The sequence below is a fragment of the Eulemur rufifrons genome, chromosome 19, assembly GCF_041146395.1.
Source record: "Eulemur rufifrons isolate Redbay chromosome 19, OSU_ERuf_1, whole genome shotgun sequence".
NCBI classification, from domain to species: Eukaryota; Metazoa; Chordata; class Mammalia; order Primates; family Lemuridae; genus Eulemur; species Eulemur rufifrons.
This window is the reverse complement of record NC_091001.1, coordinates 48448748-48468312: the sequence shown is the minus strand read 5'-3', so window position 1 is coordinate 48468312 and position 19565 is coordinate 48448748. Positions and strand designations below refer to the sequence as shown.

Genomic DNA, 19565 nt, shown 5'->3' with positions numbered 1-19565 from the left:
CTTGTCCTAACTTCACAGGTTGCCCATGGAGCTTCTGAGGCGCTACAGAAGGGACTTACCCAAACCCTTCAGTGCAAGCCAGGAACTCAGGGGTCCAGCCTGCTCGGTGGGATGAGCTGTGCTGAAGCCCTACTTCATCCACCCTCCAGAGCCAGGGCAGCCTCTCTCCAGGGGCCTCTTCTCAGCTGATTTCTGGCTCCCAAGTGGGGACTCAGGTTACACTAGTATCGGGAGCAATGACACCACAGTGGCCAGCAACACATTGGACTTTGTCTCCAACCCCATTTTCATGTTTTACACTGATCCGGGCATATACTGCTACATCCCTGAGCATCAAAGTAGGAAAATAACTAGTCTATGAAGGTATAGCCATGACCCTGTAATGTCAGTGAGATTTTCATTCTTAGGTAGTTAGGTCGAGACCAGCTACTTCCTAGAAATATTCCATTTAATCTTGAAACAGAAACAGCTCCAGAAGGGATATTCAAAGTAGATCACCCAGATTCTCTTGGTAGCAGGGGTGGGGTTCACATGAACTGATCAAGTGGTCTCTAAGCATGCCCATTTCCGCCTGGGAAGTTCTCAAAGGCTTGTCTTTCTGAGGATTTCTGTTAAGACAACCAGCCTTTTGTGAGTAGCCCTTCTGTCCCTAGAGATGAGAGATAGGTACCATAGAAACTTGGAGGTAGATAGCTATTGCCTCAGTCTCTGGACTCTTTAATGAGAGCCCATTCTCTTATTATTAGAAATCTTATTATTAGAATGTGAGCTTCTACATTCCAAGGCTTAGCACCAGACCCCTGCATCAGTAAGAACTTGTGTGACTTGTGATGTGCCAAAAGCCATTTAATGCCTATCCCGGCTTCCTGTCCATCCAGGCGGCTTGGTGCAGTTAAAGTCACAGGGCAGCTTTGTTAGGTCATTACAGGGAATGTGGCTAAGGGCAAGGTGCAACAAAAGTTGGGTTCTTTCCCCCTAATGGCTTGCCTCTGTTTACCTTCCAGACAATCAAAGCCTATGTCGGTGGTCCTCCAGGCCACGCCCCTCCTCTGTCAGCCTCAGGGTCCTGGGAACGAGCGACAGGCCGCCACACTTCTCCTGACCACCAGGGGTCGCCCTTTCCCGCGGAACTACTGCTTAGGTCGCTATAGTGGCCCGGGCCCGGGGTGAGGGGACTGTGGGCTTTGGCCCTGTGTACGTAATAAGATGGTCTTGGCCCGCATCCATCTCCTCTTTGGTCTCAGCTTTTCCGTTGGTAAAAGGTAGGAAGGGTGATCTCAGGGCCCTCCACGCCCATCAAGGAAGGATGTGGGGATGGAGACACATCCGCGAGCCACAGTGTCCGGTCTCTCCTAAGGGGGAGGGTAGAAGGCTGGCCGGTTTTCCAAACCCTCTGCCCTTACCAGTCCTGGGAGAAAGGAACATGGACGCGGCGGGAACAGACGCTTGGTTCCCAGGCTCTGAGAGGAAGAAGGAAGCCTGAGCAGGGCCATATGACATTTGGGTTGGAGGCGGGAGGGAAGAAGGGGGAGTGCTAGGGAGAGTAGGGGAGGAATAGATGCCCCCGCCTCCCTAAGGAAGGTAAATGGAGGAAAGGACCCAGTGGGATGGGGGAGGTTGATCAGAGGTATCCAGAAAAGACAGTCCTTGGTGATCCATCTGCATTGGGGAAAAAGGGACTCGTTTTCAGCAGATAAACACAGAATGGCCCTTAGGGCATTGTGCCTCAGGTCAGGCCTGGTAGTTGGTGACATATGGACAGGAAATGAGCAAGACAAGGGCCTTTTGGAGAAAAGAGACCAAGGATGTTTGCAGAGAGGCAGGCTTTGTGCAGGCTGTGAAGAATGAGTAAGATTTGAATAGCAGCTACAACAAATATTGATTGAGAGCCTGCTGTGTGCCAAGCTGTGGGCCAGGCACTTGGGATTTGGCCATAACCTAACAGACACAGTGGCTGCCCATTTAAAGAGCTTACAGTCGAATATGGAAGTCCACAGTCTAGCTCTGAAATGAACCTGTAGGTTTAATTATGGTGGGAGTCATGAGAGTGGGCGGGGGGGGGGGGGGTGGCCCTGGTCTGGGACTCCCGATGAGGAAGGGCCACCTAAGCTGGGGCCTGCAGGACGAGCGAGGGAAGGGCCAGGGTGTTCTAGCAGAGGCACAGCAAGTGCACAACCCCAGATAAGGAGCTTGTTTGAGACTAGAAAGGACTGGAAGAAGCCATGTCACATTATAGTGTCTGCAGCCACTCTCCTTCCCGACCAGCCTCACCCAGGCTTCCTGCATACTGGGTCACCTCCTGGGCTCCCTTGTGGGCAGAATCTGGGCAGTGGGCTAGTGGATCAAGCAGAAAGGCAGCTGGAGCTGTGGTGACGTGCAGAATAAAGAGCTGAGGTGGAGGGGGGAGCGCTGGGCTCTGGAGCGGGGCATCTGTGAAGAGGGTATTGCCATTTTTTTTTTTTTTGGTAAATTTTTTTAAAGTATAATATTCATATAGAAGAGTCTTTTTTCTTTCTTTCCCCCTTTTTAGTGTGTTTTGCTATGTATGAAGAATGCCCTCTCTGTGTCATATTCTCTCTTGTTTTTTTGAGACGAGGTCTCCCTCGTCACCCAGGCTAGAGTCTCTGTCATATTCTCTAAGGACTAAGTAAAGATCTAAATTTCTTTCCACTGAAATTTCCTTTCCAGGATACAGAATGGGCCACCTGGGCCCTGGTCACCTTGGAAGCACACAGAGAAACTGAGTGTGAGGGAGTTCATGGGGAAAAAAAATGGAGGGGCTCAGGGTTGGGGCGGTAGGTAGGGCCTGATCCTACAAGGCAACAAGAAGCATTTGTTCCCATTCAAGCAGCCATGGGGAGTCACTCAAGGGTTTTAGGCAGAGCCGTGACACGACCAGAGCTGCTGTCCAAAGGTTCCAGAACAGGGCAGGGCAGTGAGTGGGGCAGAGGCCCAGCACCCTGCAGGGCAGAGGGAAGGGGGTGGTGCTGGCTCGTGCACTTTATCCTGGAGGCCAGAGACAGCCAAGCTCCGCTCTCAGCCCTGGCCCTAACCCTTGGAGAGCCCGACCAGAGCTGGTGAACTGCCCTCCGAAAACCCGCAGAGACACACTACAGGCTTTCTGTCCACTTTCAGGGGAGATGGAGGGAGGGTCTGTCACAAAATTCTGAAGCTGCTAGGGAGGGACAGGACAGAGACGCCTCTTAGGGAGCTGTCTGTCCCTTTGTCTGTCAGCTCTCCATCACCCATCCCAGCTGTGACCAGCGTAAGCTGAGTCCACAGGCCTGTGAAGGCAGCAGGTAAGGGAGGAAGAGGGGCCTTTGCCAACGTGTGCTAAACCCACTCCGTCATCCATTAACCCGGGGGGCCCCTTCCCTCCCTAATGCAAACTGCCTTCCTCCTGACTTAAACTTGAACCCAACACACAGACAGAGTTCAACCGGCCTCAGGCCCCTCCACCAGGAACATCTTAGGCCTCTAACTTGAGCACCTGATCTGGCAAAAATATCCTGAGGACTCAATGCTCGTGACCCCTCGCAGGGCCTCCTGCACTTGCAGGTGTCCTCTCCCTGTCCCCCTATCCCCTTGTGGCTGGGCCTCTCCCCACACCACCTTCTTGGCCCTGACCTTCTGTTTAGGAAGTTCTCTCTTCCCTCTTTCTACACCCCGTATATGAGTCACTTGCCCCTGGGAGAAGATCCTTGTGTTATCAGCACCTCTCCCTGGCTGAAGGAAACCTGGCTTTCTCCTGGTGACTCTACATCCCTGTGACCGTGCCTTGGCCTGGCCTCCCTCTCCCTGGGCCCTGCCTTCCCCCAGTGCCTGTGTCCCCCTGTGCTTCCTCATATTTAAAATCCACATCACCACCCACTCCCATTTCTCTTCCGCCCTTCGTTTTTTTGTTTTTTTTTTCTATCTATATTGGTTGATTTTTAAATTTTATGTATTTATTTATTTTGAGACAAGGTCTCACTGCATTGCCCAGGCTAGGGTGTAGTGGCATCATCATAGCTCACTGCAACCTCTCAGCCTCTGAGTAGCTGGGATTACAGGTGCGCACCACCACGCCCAGCTAATTTTTCAACTGCACCTGGCCAGTTTCTCTTACTTTCAATTAAGAACTCTAATCTAGAGATGAAACTGCAGCATCTGTGGGGTCAGCAAATGGTTGCCAAGAAGCCCAAACAGTTAGCACAGGTATGGATATGGCCTGGGCAGGTGGGACCAGGTAGAAATAAGTGTCATCGCTTTATACTTCTATATTCTTGGGATTTTTTTTCTTTTTCTTTTTCTTTTTTTTTAGACAGAGTCTTGCTCTGTTGCCTGGGCTAGAGTGATTTTTTTTCTTAATAACAAGCCTGAATTACTTTTATAATTTAAAAAAAATTACAGGCACATGCCTGTAATCTCAGCTACTTAGCAAGTTGAGGCATGAGAATCTCTTGAGGCCAGACGTTCGAGACCAGTCCAAGCAACATGATGAGACCCTGTATCTAAAAATAAATTTAAAAAAAAAAAAGGAAATAAACCAAATCTAGCCAGTTCAGGCTGAAAAATAATTTATTAAAAATATTCTGTAGCCTGTAATCCCAGCACTCTGGGAGGCCCAGGCGGGAGGATCGTTTGAGCTCACAAGTTCGAGACCAGCCTGAGCAAGAGTGAGACCCCATCTCTATTAAAAAAAAAAAAAAAAAATTCTGTAGTTCACAGCATCTCCAGGAGGGCCAAAGAATGAGCCAGGAACAATGTCCCAAAAGTGGCCTGGCAGAGCCACCCTGGGCAGTTACCACCATTTGCCACTACCAGTGGTCTGGGCCCTGGGTGACGCCACTAAGGTCTCAGCCTCCTCAGCCTCTGGAAGCAGGATTTGGCTGTCACCATCCTCCCCAGGGTGAATTCCTTTTGGTGCCTGCTTCAGACTCGAAGTCTGGCGTGGGGCACCTGACTGGCTGAATGCCTGCACCCCAGCCGCAAGGGAGCCTGGGAGGGCCTCGCCTGGCTTCTGTGGTTGGAAGTGAGGATTTGTAAGGTCGAGAACACTCCAAACATAACATGTGCTCAACAGCCACAAAGAATGGCACTTACCCCATCAGTTCTTTGGGAGCCATCAACCCATGTCCCAGTGGCTCTCACTCCACCTGCTGCACTCTCCCACCCCTGACACCTCTGACCACAGCCTGCCTGTCTTCTTTCAAGTCCTCAGAAACCACCCCCACCCTCCTTGCAATTCATCCCACTCCACGCACACCAGGAATCCCAGCTAGACCTCACCACCTTCTCTGTCCACTGGCGACAAGGACATCAACCACAGCCTCACTGCCTCAGGAGGAGCTGATATTTATGTGTCATCATTTCATTCAACCCTCAGAAGCCTCCCCAGTGAGGAGTGCCTTATTAATATGCCCATTGACGCCGAGGAAACTGAAGCCAGGAGAGACTGGCCATTTTGGGCTTGCCCTCTCCATCCCACTAGCCCCCTGAGGGCAGGATCTGTGTCATGTTCCTTCTCTGCTAGGTGCCCTGTGTTCCCAGTGAGCCAAGAGCTGTATGTGAGTCTAAAAATGTCCTGGGAGAAGTTGCCTCTTTTCAGAATTTTTCCCATAGAGCAGTGTTTCTCAAACTTGACTTAGCATAGGATTGATCTAGGAGACTTGTTAAAAGAATATAGATTCCTAGGCCCCTTCCTCAGAGAATCTAGTTCTTGCAATCTTGGTGAGGGTCTAAGAATCTAAGACTTTTTTTTTTTTTTTTTTTTAAAGAGATGGAGTCTCGCTGTATTGCCCAGGCTAATCTCAAACTCCTGGGCTCAAGCAATCCTCCTACCTCAGCCTCCCAAGTAGCTGTGAGGGACTACAGGTGCACAACCACCACACCCAGCTGAGAACCTAAGACCTTTAACAAGCTCTCCAGCAATTCTTATAATCATACAAATGGGGGAAATACTGCTCCAGACCACTGTTTGTTTTCTGAGGATGGATTTACACTACCCTGGGCCCATAGCTTGTTCTCATTGAAGATCAGTAGCTGAGACCTAAAAAATTTGGAGAATCACTTTGTGCTATGGAAGGACCATAAAATAGACACTCAGGTGCTGCCAGACGATGTGGCATTAAACCTTCAAAATGTTGAGTTTCTAGTAATTCCACTTCCAGGAATTCATCCCCAGGGAATATCTATGGTGTGCACAAAGCAATCCTGTGCCAAAGATGGATAGAGTATATCCAGATCTGCCTGTGTGGGTGAAACAAGGCATGGAAGCAGGCCTCTTTCCTTCCCCTTCTCCACATCTGTCCAGGCCACCACCACCACCGCCTCCCCCCACCCCATGGCATAGATTCCATCTCTGCCTGGGCCCTTTCATTCACCGGGTTCTTGGCATTTGCCTATGCAAAGCCCTGAACAGAGAGAGGGAGGAAGTGGCTGGGGTGAGGCAGCATAGACTGGGAAACTCGCTCAGGTTGGGGTTGACAGTACAGTGGTGTCCAAAATCTCCTGCTGACTCTGATTCCATGGGAGGTCCCCTTGGGTGGGGGAAGTTGCCCCTTACCTTATGGTCCGAATGTGGAAAAAAGGTCAGCTGGGAGTGGAAGACAAGGAGTAGACCCAGTTCCCTGATTCCTGGGAACAACTGGTTCTTTGTTTTCCGTGTTTTTCCCACTGCACCAGATGGGCTCCTTGTTAAGCCACCCCTATGACACTTCATGGCTTCTTAAGCGCCCTTTTGCCTGAAGGTCCCAGGAATCACCTGGTCTTCCTCTCTTAAAGCTGTGGCCAGCTCCAACCCTGGGGGTCTCTCCCCAGTGCCTCCAGCCTGGTGGCTCCCAAAGATGCAAGCACATGGGCTTCATTTCTGCCTTGTGCCAACAGCCGGGACATCTCCACAATAATAAACACAAGAAAGTTACAGGCTTTAATAGAAGTTCTCATCTCATCATTCATGAGCATGGTCTGTGTTTCCTCATTCCTTGGTATAAACAGAGTCAGACACCAGGCCCAAGTCTTTTTTATCCCAACACTTCTCAGAAAGTCAAGGTTCTAAAATTCATTTGGCTGGATAGAGCTGGAACCCATTCTACTAAGCGAAGTATCCCAAGAATGGAAAAACAAGCACCACATGTACTCACCATCAGATTGGTTTTAACTGACCGGCACTTAAGTGCACATATAGCAATAACATTCATTGGGTGTCAGGCAGATGGGGGGGGGGGAGAAGGGATGGGCATCTACACACCTAATAAGTGCAGTGTGCACCGTCTGGGGGATGGACACGCTTGAAGCTCTGACTCGGGTGGGGCAAAGGCAATATACGTAACCTAAACATTTGTACCCCCATAATATGCTGAAATAAAAAAAATAATAAAATTCACTTGGGTAACAGAGCACCTGGAAGTCACAGGCTCCTAAGGAAGCCTGCAAGTACCAGTGTCTAATTCCCTCACAGGAAAGGAGGGTCTGGACCCAGTTGTAGATGAGGTGCCGGATGCTCAGCATTTAGCGCATGGGCTCTGGGTCAGGCAGACCTCAGGGTGAATCCCCTCTAACACTTCCTAACGGCATGACCTCAGGAAAGGCGTTTGACTTCTCAGAGCCTCAGTGTTATGGACTGAATTGTGTCCCTTTAAAATTCATATGTTGAAGTCCTAACCCCCGGTGTGACTATTTGGAGCTAGAGCCCTTAGGGAGGTGATTAAGGTTAAATGAGGTCATAAATGAGGGCTCTAATCTGACAGTATAGGTGTCTTTATAAGAAGAGTCACCAGAGTGCTACACAGGCAAGAGGCCATGTGAGGACACAGGAAGAGAGCAGCTATTTACACGCCAGGAAGAGAGGCTTGATCTTGGACTTCTAGCTTCCAGAACTGTGAGAAAATAGATTTCTGTTGTTTAAGCCACCCCGTTCATGGTGTTCTGGTTAAGGCAGCCTGAGCTGACTAATATACACTCAGTTTCCTCATTTGAAAATCAAGGATAAAACCAGGACTTGCATCATGAGGCTATTGTGAGAATCCAGTGAAGAAACACACATGCAACGCCTGCCTGTTCAGTTTTCCTATGGCATCTTCAGCAACAGTGCTCGGCGGATGGTGGGTGTTCAGTAAATACCCACTGAACAAGTAAACACATACATCAAAAACTGAAGCTGTCGGCCAGGCGCGGTGGCTCACACCTGTAATCCTAGCACTCGGGGAGGCGGAGGCGGGAGGATTGCTGGTCAGGACTTTGAGGCCAGCCTGAGCAAGACCGAGACCCCATCTCTACTAAAAATAGAAAAAATTAGCCAGGCATGGTGGCACATGCCTGTAGTCCCAGCTACTCGGGAGGCTGAGGCAGGAGGATTGCTTAAGCCCAGGAGTTTGAGGTTGCTGTGAGCTGGGCTGATGCCACGGCACTCACTCTAGCCAGGGCAACAGAGCGAGACTCTGTCTCAAAAAAAAAAAAAAAAAAAATGAATCTGTCACACTAAATATGAAAGCCGGTTTCTGAGCTTTCCCCTAAACTTCATTGCCTTTAAAAAAATTTTTTTAATTAAATTTATTATTAAAATAAATTATATGTATGATATAGATTTCATTTGGCACCTTGACTTTTTCCACAAATCATTTCCTTGATTACTTTTTTTTTTCTTTTTTTTTTTTTTGAGACAGAGTCTCGCTTTGTTGCCTGGGCTAGAGTGAGTGCCGTGGCATCAGCCTAGCTCACAGCAACCTCAAACTCCTGGACGTAAGGGATCCTCCTGCCTCAGCCTCCCAAGTAGCTGGGACTACAGGCATGTGCCACCATGCCCGGCTAATTTTTTGTATATATATATTTTAGTTGGCCAGATCATTTCTTTCTATTTTTAGTAGAGACGGGGCGGGGGGGGGGGGTCTCACTCTTGCTCAGGCTGGTCTCGAACTCCTGACCTCGAGCGATCCACCCGCCTCAGCCTCCCAGAGTGTTAGGATTACAGGCGTGAGCCACCGCGCCCGGCCCATTTCCTTGATTACTGATTACCACTTGCCAGCAAATGACAGCAGGAGTAAAGGGTTTAAGAAAAGTGTCTGCAAGTCCAGTCACCTGTTTTTAATTATATCTGCCCGTTACTGTGACGTTGTCTATGAACTGAGACAGATGACAGTGATCAGAGAGCTGAAGGCAGCCTGTGAGCCCTGGACCAGCTTAGCTCTTCCTCCTGGGGGGCAGAGGGCTGGAGACCATCGCTGGGGGAGGCCGGCCCAGGGGAGGTGGGGAGAGCTGGGGCTGGGCTCTGGGAGTGTGCTGGAAGTGGGTGAAGTTGGTCTGAGTGTGAAGGCCACAGCAGGCCCACCTTCCTTGTGCTTAGGAGATGCAAATGATAGGGACAATAGGGCCCCTGTCCCTAGGTCGTTTTGTCCATTTTGTCGCAGATCCTGGGCTCCAGGGAAGCATAGGTCCTCTGCCTCTGCCATGGTGAGACTTGTCCTGGGGCAGCTCCAGACACACAAACCTGTGCACCCCGGGGAGGGGGCTGTGGCCAAGACTCTGGGCAGGGAGACAGCTGCCCTGACCACCCCTCTACTCCCCTCCCTGGCTCTTTCCAGGACAAGCTCAGTGGGAACAAGGCTCAGTGAGTACTGGAGCTCCTCTTTCTCCTTCTGCCCTCCTGTCTCCACCTCTCCCCAACCCCTCCTTTGCTGGGCACTGCCATCCCGGGATCTGTGCTGGCTCTGCCTGTGCCCTCCCTGTCCACTGAGACCATCCATGTGCCTCCATCCCCTGTCAGCACTAGGGCTCCCCATCTCCCGGCTTCCCTGGGGCACCAGCTCATGCAGCTGTGCCCCACAGCCACTAACTCTGTTCCCAGCTGCCTCCTCCTGCTGCCCTGGTCCCAGGGCCTCTGTCATTCACACTGTCATGGACCAGATGTGAATGTCTAGCACAGCATCTGGCTGACACAAACTCAAGGGCCCCTTGGGGGGAGTTGACTAGAGTCTGTTTGCAGGTTGGGGCCACCCCTCCCACCCCCCAGATGTGTGGGTAAGTGACACAGTGGGCCAGAAGAGGCCAGCAGACTGGGGTCCCCTGCAAGTTGAGTCTCCTATGAGTGGCTCTGGACACCTCCTACCCACCATAGTCCAGCACTGCTATGTTGCTGGGGCCTAGCTCTCCCACCTGCTGTGGTCAGAATCAGGGGTGCAGGGGTGGGAGACTGGCAGAGGTGGAACAGGCAGCTAGCTGGGAGGCCCTCTTGTTTCCAAAACGCCTACGTCACTGGCCCTGCTGCAGAGTTGGAAATGCCCATCATGAATGGGTCCTTTGAGTTGAAGTATCTGCACCCACTGTCAAGTGCAGATGGTTTATTACCCTGGGGAAAGAGTGAGGCACTGTGCTAGAGAGGGGTGGGCTGGGAGGAGGTGAGACCAGGCTGTCTGTCCAGACCCCCCAGCTTGCAGAGAAGATGCCCCCAGCCCATCTCCTTTGCCTGCTCCAGAGACCTGGAGACACTGGGTAAGTCCAGCTACTGAGGCTGGGGGTGGGGGGAGGCAGCCACCCGCCTGTGCTTGGACATATTCCACCCTCCATGCTCCCGTGCCAGCACCCTTTCTTGAAGGCCCAGGAGGAGGAAGAGGAGGATGAGGAGGATAAATATGAGCTGCCCCCCTGTGAGGCTTTGCCCTTCACTCTGGCTTCTGCCCACCTTCCTGGCACAGGGGAGGACTCCTTGTACATGGGTGAGGGCTGGGAAGGAGGAGGCAGGGAGACTGGGTGGGTGCTTGGGCAGGACAGGAGGGGCCCCAGAGGACAAGAGAGCACAGGCCCTGCCTCTCCTCCCTCTGCCTGTGCTGGGGCAGCGAGGGAGGCCTAAGCTGGCAGTCACAGGGCCTCTGGGCTGGGCAGAGAGAGAGAGAGAGAGAGAGAGGAATGGAGGAAAGAAGGGAGGGCGGGAGGAGGAAGAGTAGGACGGGGAGAGGAGGGGCGGTGTAACCAAGGCAACAGCAGGACGGCAAGAAGCCCAAGAGTCCGGGGGCCTGGCGTTCCCCCTGCAAGATCCCAGCACTTCCTGGGGCCAAGGGCGGGAGTTCTGGGAGAGCCTGGCTGCCGCGGGCATCCCACCCCCACGGTCCCTCAGCCAGGTGGGGGCAGGGAAGCTGGCCGCCTCTAGTTGCCATAGAGACAGGGCTGTCAGGAAGCCAGTGAGTGTTTGGGAGGGAGGGAGGGAGGAGGAAGTGAGGCTAGATGGGGGCAGGAGGACAATGGGAACCTACATGGGAGGAACCCACCAACTCACAACTCTTGGGGTCTTTTCCAGATCGCTCTGGCCCCCCAGACTCATCCAAGTCATCGCCACCCCTGCCTCAGCCCACTGCAGCCCGATGCCTCCCCACAAGTCCCTGCTTCCCCTGCCGCCCCACCCCAGGCTGCCATTTCCCGGTGAGTGACTCTCAGAGGCATCTCATTTGCAAAGATCCCCCCACATTTGCATTCAAGAGGCCCCTGAACAATCAGGCCCTCAGAAACCCAGCCCTGTTACTGTCAGTGGCTCTGCCAACTTGCCTGGCCTGGTCCTTCCACTCTTCCCACTCCAGCTGCTGGTGACAGCACAGCTGCCCCTGGCCTGGACACGGGGGCTTGAGGACCCCTCCCTGCCTAAAGAGTGAAGAAGTCCCTGCTCAGCTGCAGTTCTTTCCAGCTCCCATGCCCACCTTGATCCCGGGTGTGGACTTTGAAAGCTACCGCTTTCATCATATATTTCACTAGAAATAAAAAAAAAAAAACAGAGAGAGATTCACAATAAAGAAAGCCACAAAGTAGAGGCAAATAGGAGTCCTCCCTTTTGTACATTTCCTCTTGTGTAGTCACATTGGTGATTTTAAGCTACACAAATATTCATGGTCCTGTGCCACCCCACCCCACCATCCTTGCCCTCCAGATGCCTCAGTTCCCCCCTCCCTCACTGGCCCCGTTGTGCCCACAGCTGAAGGCAGCGTCGAGCCCGCACGTGGCCGAGGAGGGACGTCTCTTTGGGAGGCGAGGTAACGGGGATGCCCTCTCTCCGTGGCTCCACCCTGGGAAAGGGCGTCCTCCCTAATGGGGATAGAGTTGTGCTTGCCTGACACTGAGCCCCTACTCTGCGCTTCATCGCACGCCCCAGCTGGGTGTCCTTTTTACTTGCTAGTCCTCTGAGGTGGCAGTCCAGGTGGCATTGACTCCCATGAAACAAATGAAGAGACTGAGGCCCACAGACATGAAATGCTGTGCCTGAGATCACACGGCAGAGTCCCAGACCTACAGGTCCTGTTCTGCACCTGGTGTGATTGCTGGGTCAGACGAGGGACACCCCCAGAATGAAGAGGTCGAAGGGCAGGGTACTCTGCCCGAGGACCCTCACCATGGAGGCACATCTGTGCGCCATCCCCCATCAAAGGGGGCTCCCTTGGGCCACCGGTCTCTGATACTAGTCACGTCATTATTGGCCACCACTGTCCAGAGACTTGTCCCTACAATCTGTACCCTGAGGCCTGTAACCCCATAACCCTTGATGTCAGGACAAGGAGGGACCTCAGCCAACGCGTTTTTGTCCAGAAGAGGCCCGGGAGAGGTAGCCTCCTCCTGCCCAAAGTCTAACAGCTGGCCTGAGGCACATTCATTTCCACTGCGCTCAGTGGTTGGTAAACCTTCATGACCTTGAGGGTGGCTGTGATTTTTGGAACAGCCCTAAGACATTTGGAGCCAAGCCTGGCAAATCAGCCGGGAGGGCAAGACAGGCAACACCACAGGGCTGTGAAGAAAACGATCGGGGATGAGGGTGGCTTTCTTTTGGGCTCCAGAGCTGGCTCTGAGGATCCCCTCCTCAGAGAAGTTCCAAGGACACTCTATCTCCCAGCCTGTTTCACTGAATTCCTTTCTGCTCCCTGCTGCCATGACGGGTGGTTCTCTCCTTTTCCTCCAGAGTGGAGCACACGGTCCAGAGTGGTGAGCAGCCCCTCCATCTCCACCTCACATTCTAGGGTTCTGGCTAGGCAGTTGGCAGGAGTGGGTGGGGTGGGGGGCCTGGGAAAGCCAGGAAATATCCCGGAAACCAAGGGAAAGGGCCAGGGCAGAGCCCCTCCCCCTGTGCCCCAGGCCCCTGGCGGGGATAACCAGCTGGTCCTGAGGATGCCGCCCAGGGCTCCAACTCCAATTCACATTCTCTGAGAGCTGGGGCCTGTGGGCACCCCTGAAGGGTACGTGCTCACAGGATGCCCCTCCCAGGCACCGGAGAAATTGTAATCATTCCAGCTGGCTCCCAGAAAGAGGGCTGCCTTGTGAGAAGGGAGTGAGGTACCCAGAGCTGTCCCCCCAAATCTGTGGCTCCTCCCCCAGGACTCCCTCACTGCTTGGGGCAAAGGCCCCCTAGTCCTAAAGTGAACCCCATGGCTGGTCAAATCCATGGTCCCACACACCCCTCCCCACCTAAGGTGCCAGGCCCTCCAAATAAACCTGATGAGGAGAACATCTACCTGGAGTGTGAGCCCAATCCAGGTGAGCAGTTCCCTTGGCCCTGGACCCATCCTGCCCCTGAGGCCCTCAGCTGCCTGCAGAAATGATACACTGTCCTGGCCCCATCTTCTTTGCTTGTCTCCTCCCATCCCCACCAACACACATTTGCTTTCAGACACCCACACTCCTGCCCTAGGTCCAGCCGACCACACTGTGCCTACTTGGGAGGTGACCACCCGAGAGCAAAGGCTGGGTGGGGCTTCCCGGCTGCTGTGGCCAGGACAGCATCGCCCTCTGGTTGGAAGGGCTCCCAGAAAGCCCAGGCTGCAGAGAAGCGGCAGCCCTGCAGCTGTTCTCAGCCCCTCCCTGGCCAGCACGGACTTCCCCGCCTGGTGCCCAGCCAAGCCTAGCCTGCCCTCTCTGTTTCAGTCCTGGCCTTGACCCAGACTCCGAGCTCCCAAGTCCTGATGCCTCCAGTCCTTCTGCCAAGGACGTCAGTGGTGCCCAGGTGAGTGCCCCACCAGACGTGCACACACGTGTGTGTGTGTGTGTGTGTGTGTGTGAGAGAGAGAGAGAGAGAAAGAGAGAGGGAGGGAGAGAGAGGACAGAGCAAGTGCCAACTAAGGCTTCTGGAGCCCTGACCCTGGGATGGGCTCTCCTTGCACTGTCCCAGGGTTGCTGGCAATGGTGGCAGAAGCAGCTTGGGATGCTGGGTCCACTGGGCTCTTTCTCCCTAAGGAGATAAAGACCCTGAGCTCTGTCCCCCAATTTGCTCCCTACAGGCCCACCATGGCCTCCCAGGAAGTTCAGAATGTAAGAGGCTGTTGGCCAGGGTGAAAGGGAGGGAGGGAAGGAGGCAGGGCAGGGGGCTCAGGGTGGGACTTCAGGCCCGGGCAGCAGGCCTGCAGGGCCCAGCCTTTTCTGATCAGAACTCTTGTGGCCCAGGGAGCAGCAGATGCCACTTCTAAAGGTGAGTGCAAGCACCTTCAGTATGAATGCGGGCAGTCCTGCCTGAGCCTGCCCCAGCCCCAGCCCTGAGGGCCACAGGCTCTCTCCCAGTCCCTCAGGCCCCACTTTGCTGAAGGGGTCCCTGCAGCTCTGATTCCAGCTGAGATCAGGCCTGAGGGACCCTCTCGGGCATTTTCCAGGGTCTGGACCAAATCAGGAGGCTCCCAGTCTGTGCCCCAAGATCACTCCTCATTTGGAGGTCGCACTGGGGCACTGGACTTGGAGAGTGGGGGAGCACTGGGCACTCTGGTTTGGGCCTCAAGCCTGTGTACACCCCTCCATCGCCCCCCACGCCCCGCAGCTTCCCTCCAAAACCCTCCTTTGCCAACCCCCATCCGCCCTGCCCAGCTCTGTAACCTGCTTCTTCTATAATAGCAGGAAAGAGACTGTCTCTTCCCTCTGCAGCCCCCTCCAGGAGCACCTCAGCTACCGAGGTGAGGAGGGGCTGGCACAGGCTAGGCGGGAGGCCCGAGGGGGGCAGAGCCTGAGTGTCCTCACCAAGAAGCCCTCTTGGGCTGAGGTGTGCACCACCATAAGGGACACGTATAGGACACACATGTGTGGCACCATGCTGTGCACCTGGCATGGATGCCTCTTTGTTTTGCTTTTGGGACTCAGTCAAGGGAAGGCAGACACAAGCACAGATAACTGCACCCCAGGGTTCTCGGCTCCCCAGGCCCGATCCAGAGCCCTGGCATGTCTCTGAGTGGCTGTGTGTGTGTGGTGTGTGTACGTACAGGACAGCAGCCTGCTGACTCAACCTTGGTACTCAGGGAACTGTGACCGTCATGCTGTCGAGAGCGCCCTGCTCCGCTTACAAAAGGTGGGCAGCCATAGACCCCTGGCCCTTCTCCAAAACCCCTCTGCTCACTGGCTGTGACTGGCTGAGCTAGAGGAGCAGGATGCCAGGGTTTATGACCCTACCATGGGGCAGCCCTGTGGATGGGCAGTTGGTTGACATCTGGGGTCCCCTCCACAGGATGGGGCCTACACTGTGCGCCCCAGTTCAGGGCCTCATGGGTCCCAGGCCTTCACCCTGGCAGTGCTCCTCCGAGGCCGGGTCTTCAACATACCCATCCGGTGGCTGGATGACAGGCGCCGCTATGCCCTGGGCCGGGAGGGCAGGAACCGCGAGGAGGTGGGTGCTGGAAGAGGCAGGGCCTATCGGGCAAGGAGGCTGCAGCAGAGCCGTACCCTGGGCCCAGCCAAGAGCATTTGCCTGGAGAAGGACTCACATTTTTTGTCTTTCTGGGGTGGTAAAAATGACAGAGGCCAGAGCCCTGAACTCCTCCCCAGACCCCAGGCACTTTGGGAAGAGGCCCACCCTGCTCTGGGGGAGGTGCCTCCTGCCATTGCTCAGTCTGCACAGGGTCAAGGTGAGGGCATTTGTACCTATAATGAACCCAGCTGGGAGTAGGGCAGGGTCCAGGCAGTCCAGCCTCCTGTCTGCCTACCCCAAGGACTCAATATTTCACTAGCATTTGCTGGGCTATAAACTGAGTCACCCACCACTCAGCTCCCTGGCCTGGAGGACCAGGGCAGAGGCGTGGCCCTAAAGTTATTTTAATCTAGCCTTCAAATAGGAATCTGGCTAACAGTGTGCCTACGGGTGCAGTAGCAGGAAAGTTGCTTAGAATCAGGCAACGAAATGGCAGTGGAGGTTCATGGGGCAAACAGGAAGCAAGATATCTAGAAAAGTGTCAACAAGCCCCCCTGCCGGAGCCCCACTGCTGCCTCAGGAAGGTGCTCCCAGTATGAGGCTCAAGGGACTCCTGACACTCTGCCTCCCTGTCCAGCTCTTCTCCTCCGTGGCCGCCATGGTCCAGCACTACATGCAGCACCCCCTGCCCCTTGTGGACAGACACAGTGGCAGCCGGGAACTCACTTGCCTGCTCTTCCCCACCAAGCTGTGAGGCGGCCACAGTGATGTACCCAGTCACCCTTGGCCCCTGAGCTTGCTCCCTGGCCCTCCCCAGGCTTCACCACTCCAGTCCCTCCCCTTCCTTCAGCCAAATCCCTGCAGGCTCCAACAACAGGCACTGGGCAAGGTTGCCCAGAGAGAGGAAGGGGCCTGGAGACCCCGCCCCATGCTCACCCAGAGCCTGGCACTGCCCCTCTCTGCTGCCTCCCCAGGCCCGGAGCCTGTTCCTAGCCTGCTGTTTACTGCAGTGAGGTCCTCCCCCGCTGCTCTGGATGAAGACATGGTGGTGGCCTAGAGAGGTCGGCCTCCTCAGAGAAGCCAAGCCTCAGGGGACAGCACGAGCACTGAGCACCCCTTGGACAGCACAGAGAATCTTCTCACATTCTCTTGGGGGTTAGCACACTCTGGGAGGGACTGGGCTGCCCTGCACATGGTTTGCTTTCAATAAACATTTGTTGAATCTGGTATTTCTTGAATCTGGTAAGTGAAGCAGAGGTGGCCTGCATGAGTGAGGCTCCGTGGTTCTCAAGTGTCACCGGGCAGACTGGCAGGGAATGACGGACTGCATCACAGGCCAGCCCCATTGCTATCTACCCCATTGGAGCTTTTGCCCTTAGATGGTCTGTGCCAAGGAGGAGGGAGGTGAGGCCGGGTGGCTGATTTTTGTTTTGTTTGGGGGAGGGGGTTGGGCGGGGAAAGGAGGGAAGCTCAGCGCTCACTCTGCCACCCTGTTAAATGGTGAGAACGGAGGCCATTAACTACTGATCCAACACCTATATACCGCACAGCGTTCCCCGGGGCAGACAGGAGCCTGATTTTCAGCACTTGTTATCGTCTACAGTAGGGTAGACAGGAAACAACTGGATTTGGACACCCCGATCCAGGATCCAAAGCTAGGGAAGGCTGAACAGTGGCTATCGAGAAGACCAGAAGACTGAGAAGACGGACGGCGGGCTGGAGCTTGGGGGCGGTGGCAAGTGGCTCGGCCTGCAGAAGGGCGGAGGGAGTCCGGGCCGCCGGGACAGGGCCGAGGGGCGGGGGCGTCCCCGGGCCTTGGAGCGGCGCCCGGAACACCCCGTGCCCAAAGCGCCATGTGACCGTGACTCTGCAGAAGCCGAGAGCTCAGCGAAACAAAGGGCGGGTCTGGGCCGCCTGGCGCTAGGCTGGCACCGAGGGCCCGGACCCCCCACTGCACCCCGGGCTCGGGGAGGCGCGGGAGCTGGGGGGGGGGGGGCATGGGGAGGGAGGACCGGCACTGAGGACACCGTGAAGTGCGAGCGCGGGGCGCGGGCGGGTCCAGGCTGAGCTGTAGGGCGTTGACGGTGGCCTCCTTCACTGCTGGCTCCGGCTGATAACCCTCTCAGAACCTTAATTTCCTCATCTGTGATAGAGAGGAAGATAATCGTCTCTACGTAATCGTCCTTGGGTTAGGAGGCTTAAGTGAGGCATTCCGCATAAAGGGGTGCCTGATGGGCGGAACAAACACGCTCCGAATTCGGGTCAATTAGCTGCACAAAGTCGCCACAGGGAAGTCATTTCCGACCAGGTCGTCGGGAAGAGGCAGGGATAGGGCTGCTGGCAGGGGGCTGGGTGGGGCTGTGGGGGGCGGGGTGACACTGTTGAATGTGTTTGCGAGGCAGGAATTAGCTGGGCGCCTCCAGTAGAAGCAGGAGGATAGGAGACCCCAAGACACGCTCCAGCCCCGTTAGCCCAGCTCAGGCTCCCTCTAGCCCTGGGGGGAGCGGCCTCTCTCCTCCCCAGCCTCACCCAGGCTGTGGAGGTTGAGGAGTTTGGCATCCCCCGCTGGGCCTCAGGGTGCAGTCAGACCCCTGCATCCCCAACCGGCTCTGCAGGTTCAACTTCCCCGAGGAGCTCTCCACTCGTGGGGCCCTAGGGCCTGTCTTTACTGAGCCCTGGATTTACCTAGCCCTGAAGCCATGAGGCCTGTGGTGGAGGAGTAGAGGCCACAGCCCACAGCTCTTGAGTTAATGGCCCAGCAGGGACTCTCTGCTTGTCCCAGCCTGGGGACTGACTTCAAGGAACTGCCTACATTGCTGCCCTGCCTGGGGAAATAGAGAGGACTCGTCGTCCAGGCTATGGGGACAGTTTGTAATTAGGGCCCTTGAAAGCAAAAAGGGACATAGCCCGGTCTCTGCCTGCCTGGTGCCCCCTCAGCTTCAGGTCTGTGGGAAGATGTCCTCTTTCCCGGGGAGGCTTCCGCACTGCCCCAGCCTGGGCTCAGGTATGTAGGGGTACCCAGTAGTGATTGCCTCTTCACTCCTGGGACCGACTAGCTAATACTGCCCACTCTTGTATATTCAGGGCTTGGAATACAGTAGGTGGCAAATATTTGTTGAAAGATTCCCCAAACAGGTCAAATCTATCCTGGATTCCTCTAAAGCTGATAACATTCCTTTATCAGGGCCCCCTTTGTTAATAAAAAAGTCCAACCCAGTGCTGTCCAATAGAACTTTCTATGACACTAGAAACATTCTCTGTCTGCATTGTCCACCACAGTAGCCACCAGTCACAAGAGGTTATTGAGCACTTGAAATGTGACTAATGGGACTGAGGAACAGACTTGTTAATTAATAATTTAATTAATTTAAATGGCCACCTCTGGCTATTGATGGCTAGTGGCCATCATATTGTTTCAAGTCTCTTGCCTTCCCAAGTATGAAGGCAGTGGTGAGGGCTGGAGAAGTCTGCAGGGGCTAGGTCTGGAGGAGCTTGGGAGACCTCCGGAAGGAGTGTGGCCACTGGGGACCACTGAGGTTCTGAGCAGGGTGGGGCAAGGGGTATTTGAGGAGCGTCACTCTAGATATGCAGAGGGGCCACACCGAGGCAGGAGAACACTGAGGAGCTGCAGATGGTCCCATAATTCACTCGAGAGGTGCCACCACTTGATTCACCATGCCAGTGTCCCTCCAAGCACCGTATCCCCATTTTCTCCCACCCAGCAGGCCAGACTCTAGAAAATTCTAGGCAGGGTCACCAACTGAAGGATCAAGTCTTTGAGAAATGCCATTTCTTTCACTGTGGGAAGTGAAGGAGCCCATGGGTTAGACAGTGGTGTGCCACCTCCACTGGTGTGTGTGGGGGGGCTGCAGGACAAGGGAGCTGAGGAAATGCAGCTAGGGAGGCATGACACCCTGGGCACACAACTGCTGGGGCTCAAAGTGTGGTCTAAGCAACC

At 54.6% G+C, this 19565-nt stretch overlaps 1 protein-coding gene across 1 annotated transcript; it reads left to right on the top strand.

The window, feature by feature from the left end:
- Positions 1 to 1017: 1017 nt before the first annotated feature.
- SH2D6 (SH2 domain containing 6) lies at positions 1018 to 18310 on the top strand. The gene is made up of 17 exons (XM_069493869.1): positions 1018 to 1166; positions 9387 to 9429; positions 9561 to 9586; positions 9962 to 9996; positions 10397 to 10467; positions 10577 to 10691; positions 11270 to 11391; positions 11936 to 11993; positions 13324 to 13482; positions 13870 to 13948; positions 14223 to 14253; positions 14386 to 14410; positions 14824 to 14882; positions 15188 to 15271; positions 15428 to 15586; positions 16245 to 16357; positions 18223 to 18310. The coding sequence occupies exons 1-17, from the start codon at positions 1018 to 1020 to the stop codon at positions 18308 to 18310; spliced, it is 1416 nt and encodes a 471-aa protein (XP_069349970.1).
- Positions 18311 to 19565: the final 1255 nt, after the last annotated feature.